The 10,107-nt window shown below is 39.0% G+C and overlaps 2 protein-coding genes across 2 annotated transcripts; both read right to left on the bottom strand.

Annotated features, from left to right (window-relative positions):
- Positions 1-533: 533 nt before the first annotated feature.
- LOC106335435 lies at positions 534-5,942 on the bottom strand. The gene is made up of 8 exons (XM_013773955.1): positions 5,766-5,942; positions 5,588-5,702; positions 4,096-5,225; positions 2,347-3,626; positions 2,097-2,227; positions 1,294-1,997; positions 1,079-1,191; positions 534-984 (listed from the first exon to the last, which is right to left on the bottom strand). Exons 1-8 carry the CDS (start codon positions 5,817-5,819, stop codon positions 672-674), a joined length of 3,840 nt encoding a protein of 1,279 aa, XP_013629409.1. The 5' UTR covers positions 5,820-5,942; the 3' UTR covers positions 534-671.
- A 1,225-nt stretch (positions 5,943-7,167) lies between these two features.
- LOC106332194 (fatty acid 2-hydroxylase 1) lies at positions 7,168-9,436 on the bottom strand. The gene is made up of 7 exons (XM_013770673.1): positions 9,310-9,436; positions 8,481-8,552; positions 8,277-8,369; positions 7,986-8,182; positions 7,769-7,874; positions 7,536-7,682; positions 7,168-7,450 (listed from the first exon to the last, which is right to left on the bottom strand). The coding sequence occupies exons 2-7, from the start codon at positions 8,529-8,531 to the stop codon at positions 7,331-7,333; spliced, it is 714 nt and encodes a 237-aa protein (XP_013626127.1). The 5' UTR covers positions 8,532-8,552; positions 9,310-9,436; the 3' UTR covers positions 7,168-7,330.
- Positions 9,437-10,107: the final 671 nt, after the last annotated feature.

The following is a 10,107-nucleotide window of genomic DNA, read 5'->3' as shown; positions in this document are numbered from 1 at the left end:
TATTAGCTTAAGGATTTAGAGTTTCGTGCTGATAACGTGTTATAAAAGTAACGGAAAAAGTCTATCTTTATTCATAACATAGAGGTTCATTATATAATAGATTACACTATCATAGATAAATGTAAAGATTACAAATCATAATCTCTTGGTTATGAGCGATCTACGATCTGGTTAATAAAAGCTTTAACTATTTCTCTCTATTCTTGTTCTTTTTCTTTTTTTAGTTAGAGCACAATAATATTAAGCTTTTAGCTGACAGATTTTTAACCAAGTAATTTTTAGTTGATAATATTTTTAATAATCGTTTTTATCAACCAGAAATAATAATTGTGCCGTTTTTAGAAACTACATTTTATTTTGATATTTTAAATGCGCGAATTTAGTTTAGCTGATATTAATAGTGGACAGATGAGATAAACTATTAGTAGAAAATTAATTAAAAAAGCTTATTATAGATTTTTAATTAAAGGATTCTACATGAACGATCTTTTGTAGATGATTTTTCACTAAAACCCCTAAATTATACTGTTAAATTATTAAAAGAAATTTCCATTAATATCTTCATCCTAGAAGTCTAGAACCAAAAAAAATCAGCCAATGAAGAAGAATCAAACAGTAAGAGACATGCCCAAAACTCTACTGATTTTGATGACACTCTTTGAGCTAAGGAATTATCTAACAACAGAGGTTTGTAAGAACTTGTTTGAGAAAACTCGCTGTTCGTCGCTCAACAAAGAGAACCACTTGGTGACCAGATTGGCTGAAGCAGACAAACTTTGATCGCCACAACCCGGAAGCATGGTGGTTTTGCCTTGAACGACTACTGAGAAATCCAGATGAAGCGTCTTCATGAGAGAGCTCACAGTTGCTATCTGGACTGCAAAACCAGCTTTTAGTGTCGTCTCACACTGCAGAAACGCTGACAGTTTCTCTCTCAAGTTTGAGATTCCTTCATTTTCATAGCCACCAGCATCCACTCCAATACTGCAAAATCCAACAACAAAAAAAAAAAAGAATTTTGGTATCATTACATCAGACTGGTCCTTCTGTATAAAGAGACGAGCTTGTAAAATGTTACCTGCTAAGTTCCCCAAGAAGAGAGACGATCGCAACAGAAAGGTTCATTGCCAATGGCATTCCCAGTATCTTAAGCAGTGGAGCAACAATGTTTGCACTAGTCCAATCCCATTCCTGCATGTATACATAAGATCAAATTGGTTCAGTAGAGAACATCAATTAACAAAACATTGCGTGAAGGTTTGAAATGCTTTTTAACAATACTTAACTACATACCGTGTAACAGGCGATAAGCTTCACCAATGACAGAATGTCACATAAAGTCACACTTTGATCCCTGCCCAATACGCACTGGAAATCCTTGTGTGCCGCTCTAAACTCGCTCTTCTCGGTCAAGCTCTGATGCAAAGTATTCGACTTAGTAAACTCCTGAATAATTTCCATGAGAATAGACGCCATAGCCTCCAGCGAGGAAGACTTGTCTGAGAATAGACACTTGTTCTTGCCTGGGTGCATATAAGCATTTCCCTCCACAGTACCAAAATGTTTCTTCTCGAGACACATCACAATGGATTTCAACACAGCAATTGATATATCATGATCATTAGATGACATCACTTTCTCTCCAGCAATATGAGCAAAAACGTGAAGAATGGTCAGTGGCATTGAGGTCTTCTCATGACAATACTTGTGCAGGATTTCAAAGGAAGCTTCACGGATAAATCCAACACGGTCCACTGCAGTACATATCGCCGCCAAGATAGCACTTCCAGCCACCAAATGATCAATTAGAGCGATTCTGCTGAAGAGGGCTACATTTTCTCCATTCAGGGTGACCGGGATGCTTGAATCAGATTCAGATGTTCCCGAGGATTTAACACAAAATAATACCCTCTGCTCGGAAAGAAGGTCCTGAAAAAGACTAAGGAGTTCTTCCAAAAATTCAGAAAGAATACATCTAGCTTCAGTATCAGCCATAACTGCGCAATAAAATTCCAAGTTCATTTAATTTAAACATCAAATCAATTGCAGTATCTGGTTTTAGGAAGGAAAAAAGGGAAAATGGATTCTAAACATACCACCATCTATATGCTTCGAGAAAGAGTCCAAGCAGGAGCAAGCATTATCATACAGAATGTTCCCAATATTCATCGAGGAAACCACAGAGAAGTTATGCAACAGCAAGGAGAGGAAAACACATACCCTGTCCCTGAAAAAAAAACAAGGAACATATTAGCGCCCAGACAACTAGTTTACTGATGGAATTTAGAAGGTAATATATATCAACATTATGCAGTGAAGGAAGTATCAGCAAGCAGAATAACCTACCGGGCCAAAAGGTTTTCTTCCATTTTCAAAGAGAACAGAATTGCTGGCACTGCCCACTCTGCTCTAGTAATTGATGGGCATCGCTGAATACAATTGTTTGCAGCATGGAAAATTCTGATGATACTGATCTGGTCTTCAATATTTGAAAACACAACAAAATGTTTAAGAGTGTCATCATGCACCGTTGTTGACATGGGTGGCATTTTGTCGGTCACCGAAGCACTCTGAGTGCTGAAATTAGAAGCTTCGCTAGAATTTATGGTATCACTTAAATCCACACTATCTCTAGCAACCAAGTCAAGAGCCGTAGCAGGATTCTTGTCTTCGTTCACGATCAGACTATCCAAAAAATCTACCTGAGGAAGATCCGGGGATAGAAGTGATTCTCTTGCCATGTTGTAATGACTTTCATCTTCTGGTTTCTCCAACTCCAACAACTTCATAACATCTGTAGCAACAATGTCTTCCAGAAATAGTGCTGCTGCAGCATGTCCTTTAGCAGTAGAGAGGCACATAGTATTCCAAGCGACCTGTGTACTTCCAGCTTTATTGCCTTGAGTCCTGACTGACCGGTTAAGCTCAAGAGAGTTCCGCATAACTGTCTTTTTCTCACAAGAAACCCTTCTTTTCTTAGAAAATTTAGTGCAATTTGCAGTGGAGCCACCTTGAATATCAAGGACCAAGGTTTCTTTCTCTTCTACAGACTGCGAGGTGCCCAGCTTCTCCCTTAGCTGTAATTTTTTCTGTGTATCACCATCTGACTGATGCTTACGTGACTCATCTACCTCTGGCATTCTTTTTCTTTTTGGAGAGTGCTCATTAACTACCTCATGATTATCTCTCTGACGTCCCTGGAGACAGTTATCAGCCACTAAACAGAGATTCTCATTTTCCCTGGTATCGATTTTCTGGAACATAGTTGAGTTTGCAGGTTGGATATGCGCTTCATCTTTTGATGTTTTTGCTGAAGTAGTAACAGAGAACTGTTGTGCTCCCTGTGAGGTCAGTATCTGCCCATCAGAACAAGATGTTGCGCTGGAAATTTCTCCAGAAGTCTGTGATTCTCTAGAGCCTCCAGTAGGAGATTCCAATTGAGAAATAGTACCTAAGACAGATTCATACACGCCCTGTCTGGATTTAGCAATTAACTGAGTAGAGAGCTTGCGAGCCTTCTCCTGAGAACCAGAGCTTGCTACCAACTGGCATCTTGCGTCAGAATGCTTTCCACCACTACAGTTCTTCTGGGATTGTACCATCTGCAATTTCATTCGGTCCTCCGCCTGCAAAGCCATAATAGGAACCATAAAAAGATTAGCAAGAAATTAAAATGATCTAAACAACTAAGCATTAAAGCAGTATTATGTTGTGAATGTTCCATGCTAGGATAGAAGCCACTATTTCAAAGTCTAAAACAGAGTAACTATTCTCGCTTCTACAGTCAGTCAGATTCTATGTCGCTATCAACAGACTAAGGCCTAAATGCTCACGCTCAGATAACTTCAACTGACTGTTTCAGCTAAGTTGAGAATGTTTGAGCCACATGCATAAACCTAGATATTCTCTTAGGAAAACAGAAGATGTAAATAGACAGTTTGATTCGTTTTTTTTACCATGTCAATCACAAACCATCTATCATGTAACCTAATGTTGAGAAAGTATACAATGTCAAAACATATATTTGGTCTCAAGCCAATCTTCAAATATGATGAGAAGAAAGTGTAGAGTAAGAAATTTATGGCATAAACAAACCTTTGCACGGCCAGATGTACCTCTTGAAAACTTATCCAGCAGGTTCATACGATTTGTAAGACTACGGAACTCAAGTGTTAACCGACCTATTTCTTCCGCCTGAAATTCTCTTCGGAACCTTTCAAACTCAGCCACCTCTTTGGAGTGTTTTGCACATTTCCTCTTGAACTTCAACTCTTTTTTCAAAAGCCTCACTTTAGCCTTTTCCAGGTCTCTAACTTGATGAGGAGAAATTGAGCAAGTCTGAGCAGATTTTTGGGAGAGAGAAAGCTCATGCACCTGTTTTTTCAAACCCTCAGTCACTAATTGTACTTCTTGTAATTGCTGAGTCAGATCATCAGCACGAGATTTCCAGGCCATCGCTTCTTTCTTATTAATCCTTATCTTCTCTTCCAGTTTTGCCGAGTTTTCAGCAAACTTTACTTTGCTACTAGCGCTCTGCAATTCCGCTTCTTTCTTGAGCTCTTCATTTCTAGCTCTAATAATTTCAAACTTCTTAGACAAATCTTCTGCCAGCTTCATCTGTTCCTTAGCTTTTGCACTCTCCATATCCGCACGTTTTCTCTCTTTCAGTGTCTTTTGTTTTTCAGACTCGAGCTGCTTTTTCACAGTCTCAATACTGGAGCTTAAAGCACGTAAATCCGAACTATACTTCTGAGCTGTACTTCTTAAAACCACCAACTCAGAAAGATACTGATCAGCTTTCTTTTTCTCTGCTTCTGCTTTCTTCCTCTCAGACTCTGTCTTATGCCTCTCGCTTGCAAGAAGATTCTTAACCAGACTTATTTCCTTTTCCACCTCAGGAACGTGTGGCTTGATATCCTCATATTTCACCAGCAGAGCCTTTGTCTTGTTCAACTCTTTACAAATTTGTTCCCTCTCTTCTTCAGAATTATCCGCCCTTAATGTTTCTTTCTTAAGGAGGCTCTTCAGTTCACTGATCTCCTTTTCCCCACTAGAACCCTGAAGAAATTCTACCTCTTCACTTCTCTCTTGAAGGTTACGACGCTCCAATCTTTGTTGCAAAGTCAGTATCTCAGACTTCAAAACACAGATCTCCTTCTCCAAAGATGATTTTTCCACTGACTCATCTTCCTGAGCGTCCCTGTTATCCGCCATCTCCCTAAGTTCTGTAAGATTCAGATAGCAAGTAAGCAGTGACCAGTTAAAACACAACAACAAGATTTAAGAGTTATAGTAACAAAACCATCTTTCCACCTAAGGCACACAACCAAAGTCTCAAACCATATAGGACATATCACTAGTAGCTGCAAGTTAGATAACTCAGTTAAAATCGCTAAAGAATCATAATATGGGAAGAGTTAACACTACTCCAAATCAAACACATAGATACGTGGCATACAACTATAATCTACTCTAGTGTTTATATCAAGTTGAAAGTACAACACATCAAAAGCAGAAAGCTAACCTCTGTCACTAGCTACTTCACATACAGTGCCAAAATTCAAATGAAGAAAATCAGAAGATTTACTTTTCTGGAGATTGGCTTTCTCATCATTAGCGGCAGCCATGGCCTTCTGGAGAATCTCTATGGCTTCTTTACAAGCATCACGCCTCTTCTTCATGCCTAGGTACTTCCCTTGCCACTGAAATATACAGCCCCAAGGGGATTAGAATCGATAAACACAGAGACTTGATGAGATACATACCGCGATGCAGCAGGGGCTCCCTGAAGGCGACTCGAGTGGAGCATTAGCAGCCATTTGCGAGGGGAACTCCTCCGATTCTCGGACGAACTCTCACATAAAATGGGAGACTACTCGCCGTTAAATAAGAGAATGTAATCGGAAAACGAAAATTCAAAAATCTTAAACCCTAATTTGAGTGAGAAGGTAGAGCGGACAGCGGAGTAAGATACAGAACCTCAAGCACTTGGATCTCGGGTCGGGTCGGGTCAGTTCAGTGAGTATTGATTTTATATCTTTAACTAGGCCCAGCCCAATGCACTTATTTATTTGGATTTTCTTCAAAATTTGCCTCATAGTAGTCTTTTAATGAGTTGGTAAGAAAACTAATCAGATCAATATTTTTTTTTTTGATCCAGTATCCGACCACTTTTGCGTGATTGACTAGCCCACCGGGCCTAAACCCATGCCATTACAGGATTTTTAAGCGTCCACTTAAGGGCCCCTGGTTACGCAAAGTGGTCTGGAGAGCGAGAGGAGCCCATGTAAATCCCCTCGTGGCCAACGTGAATCGAACCCGGGACCGTATCGGGGCCGAAGCTCCCTCAAGTACCACTAGGCCAACTCGAGATGAATATCTCAGTATGATAAGACAAATCCATTTTTTAAGAATTGAAGTATTCTTAAATAGTTGGACCTTCACAGTTGAAATTTTAAATTTTAAATTAGAAAGCATTCAAAAGTTTATAGGACGAATCTTCTAACTTGTAATCTATGTAAAACCCTGTTCGAAAACGCGGCCGGAGTGGCCGATTCCGCCCCGATGAAGTGTTCGGCGGAGCTCCGTCGCCGCGATTATGGTATACTCGATCAAAAACGCGGTTGAAAAAATTCATCTATATTTTGGTGATTTTGTGTCTGAAATCAATAAATATAACATAGATATGTCGTATTTTAATGGTATAAACAAAGAAACAAAGTTGAATCGAAGCTAATCAACCCAAAAATGATGATTTTTTACCAAGAACAAATAGGAAACGACTGCAAGGTAAAATATGTAAAAATAGGTTAAGGAAGAAAACGCAATGAAAATTACAATTTTATCTTTTTTTAATAAAAAATTAAAAAATGCATTTATGGTATATCAATGTCAAACAAACTAAAATAACCACCATACTACGGCACTACTTACGTTAATTCTGGTATGTATAGTTTTTAAACGTATGCTACATTACAAATATTAAATTAGTAAAAAAAATCCGTTCTGAGTATATCCTGCGTACTCTCTGCATTTTCAATAAGTCGATAGGCCCGGAATCACCGTAGGAGAAGTCTTAACAGGGTGTAAAACTCATACAAATTATAATTTTTGGTTTTAATACATACGTTTTGTTAGTTAACACTTTTGATTGTTTTCGCCGAGTAACACACCACAACTATTAAATAGGATAAGAAACATAGATTTACAAAGACAGTGATCCAAATGAAAACCTCAGACAAACATCTCAAAACTCATGAGGGATGATGATCAATAAATTTAAGATTTAACTGTGTTCCCAAATATCCTTTTAGTTTTGCAACTTAGTACACTACTGCTCTCTTTTAGGGGCTTTTGTGGTGGGTAGTGTCCCAAACACTATGTCCCATAGAGATGATGTTATACCAAATCCCTTGTCCTGAATCCTGAAGTGATGGTTCAAATGATATTTCTGCAAAAAATCATAACAAACACAAAAACATAAACTCTAAGTAAGTCTGGATACAAAAGAGAAGAAAGACTTGGCTTTGTTTTACCTTGAGATTCTTGGTCACTGCTCTAGTTGGTTGTGCATGGTGAAGGTAGTAGTGAGTAACATCATACATCACGTACCCGAGCATGCCGCCTCCAAACAAGGCAGGTGTGGTTGAAGGAGTTGCGAAAAGCTTCACAAGGTTCCAGAACTGGTCACACAAGATAAAAAGACGAGTTAAGGCTTTTATTTTGTGGTGGGGATAGTGTAGATGATGATGATCAAAAAAGTGCTTACAGGAAAGCATAAAACCGCTGTTGCAGCAGGAGGAAAGACGAGTCGAAGGTGGTCCATTGGGTGCTTGTGATGACATCCGTGAAGAAGATAGTGCGCCGTGTTTCCCCTGAAATGGTTTCAGAATAACATTAGGAAAAGGATTCATAGTGACTGCTAATGTAAATGAAAGGTAACACACTGAGAATAAAAAGAGAGTGTGTGTGTGTGTGTGACGAACCAATAACTCTTGGTCTTGATGTGGAAAAGGAACCGGTGAAGAGTATATTCTATAAACGTCCAAATAAATATTCCCAGCGCTATCAATGGGACGATTTCTGTAAGCGAAAGGCCCATACTTACTGACTTGGAGATGCACCAGATCGCAACTGGCAACCAAATTACAGGAATCACCCACCATCTTGTAAGGGTCAAGAACTGTTTCCATTGCAAGTGTGTCAAGATAATGGAGATCAGAGGCTTGTTGACATTGCCTATTACTGAAAAGAAAAGGAGAGAGAAACTTATGTACCTCCCAAAAGTCACTGTGGAAAAAGCGAGGGCCTTCCTTTGTCACAATGGGTTGGTGAACCCATTCCTCGTAAGATTCACCAAGATGACCAACCTGTTAAACAACCAAAGCAATTACAAAAGGGGGTTAGTTAGCAAGGGAACATAACTTGAGTGATTATTTTGACATAAACTATTTAAATGCTTAGGAAACATTAGTATGAACCTGAAATACAAGGGGCTTATTGTGATCCACAGTGAATCCCTGAGCAACCATTTTGCAGACCTTTTACTGTTTCTGAAAAAAAAAGATATTGAAAAAACGACTATCAAAATAAAGACAGACATGGTCACATAATGAAACACCTGATGTCAACTTCTTCAACATGCCGCTGATAAATAAATGTACAAAAAAATTATCTTCGCTAGTCCTGGATCTTATGCATCACTTCTATTGTTTGATAAGATAGTTGAAACTTTACTGTTCTTGAACATGATATAATCCACATACCGTATACAATTATACTACTGGGGATACCTGGCCCCACAACAACCAAAAGAATATGAAGTCAAGTCATAGCACAAAAGCAAGTGTTTAGTTGAAATACAAAAGCAATTAATCATTTTTTTTTAAAAACCTACAAGATACGATACCAGCTTATATATGCTAATCACTCTAATGACCCGACCACCACCAAATACATAACAGATGAACACATCAAGAAAACAAAAAACACACAGCTCACTAGCTGCCAGTTTCCAAACATGACTTCATGGTTGTTGATTTAAGAAACAAAAATCTAACAATCTTCTAAGCCTGGCAAGAACCATTGGAATAAACAAATTACCGACACATCTTCTTTCTAACAACCATGTCTAAAAACAAAAGCATAATCAAGTTTAAGAGAAGAGACTTATGATTTGTCTTGTCCGATCTAAACACTTAAACACCGAAACAAATCAAACAACTTAGCTATTCATAGATTCCATGGATATGAAATCTATAAAATCGAAGAGGAAACAAAACACGAACGAAGAGAAGAGAAGAAACAAACCTAATCGATCAATGCCGGATCTCAACGACTCATTGAGGAAAGGACAGCCGTCGAGAACAGCCGGGAGAATTTATATGCCTCCCTTCTCTTTGGTGGGTTGTGTTTGTTGTTGGGGTTATTGGTTTTATAGTATAATTAATTTTGGTTAAAAACACGAAGATAAATTTTTTTTTTTTAATGTATAGAAACGAATTCATAATGTCACGGAAGAAACAACGACCAATAGAGCAACAAAGATCTGCTAACTCATATTTTTTATGTTACTTATAGATCTGCTCCGGCGTCGTCCGGCGCGTTCGCGCGCGTCCGGTCGCCGGAGGCTTCCCTCCTCCTTGCTCTGTTTTCCCCTTTGCTTCCCGGTCACTCCCCTCCGCTGTTGCTTTGTTTCGGGCTCTGGTCAAACGTCTCTTGTTGATTCCGGTGACCGCTAGCGAGGTTCGTCGGAGTTTACTATCGATTCAGCTTGTGTTGGAGTCAAGACGCGGTGGTGTGCAGTGGATTTGGCCGTGGAGTCTGTTTTTTCGTGGCTGAGAGAGAGGATTGTGTTTTCTGAATTTCTTTTAAATTCCGAACCCGCACTTTACTGTGTTAGTAAGTACTGTCGTGTCTACAGGTCTAATTTTAGGGGTCAAAGAGATGTTTCACTTTGCGAGACCATTTCTAGTGTTTGAGAGGATCGAAAGGAGATAGATGTTAATTCTGGAGCTTTTGCTACAGTAATGGTCGATTGCCGCTGATTTGCTCGTGTTAATGTTGGATTTGGAGTGGTTTTTATCTAGTTACCGGCTGTTGAATAAG

Source organism: Brassica oleracea, chromosome C3 (genome assembly GCF_000695525.1).
Source record: "Brassica oleracea var. oleracea cultivar TO1000 chromosome C3, BOL, whole genome shotgun sequence".
Classification (NCBI taxonomy): domain Eukaryota; kingdom Viridiplantae; phylum Streptophyta; class Magnoliopsida; order Brassicales; family Brassicaceae; genus Brassica; species Brassica oleracea.
Note: the sequence above shows the minus strand (reverse complement) of the source record. Positions and strands in the feature narration are given on the sequence as shown.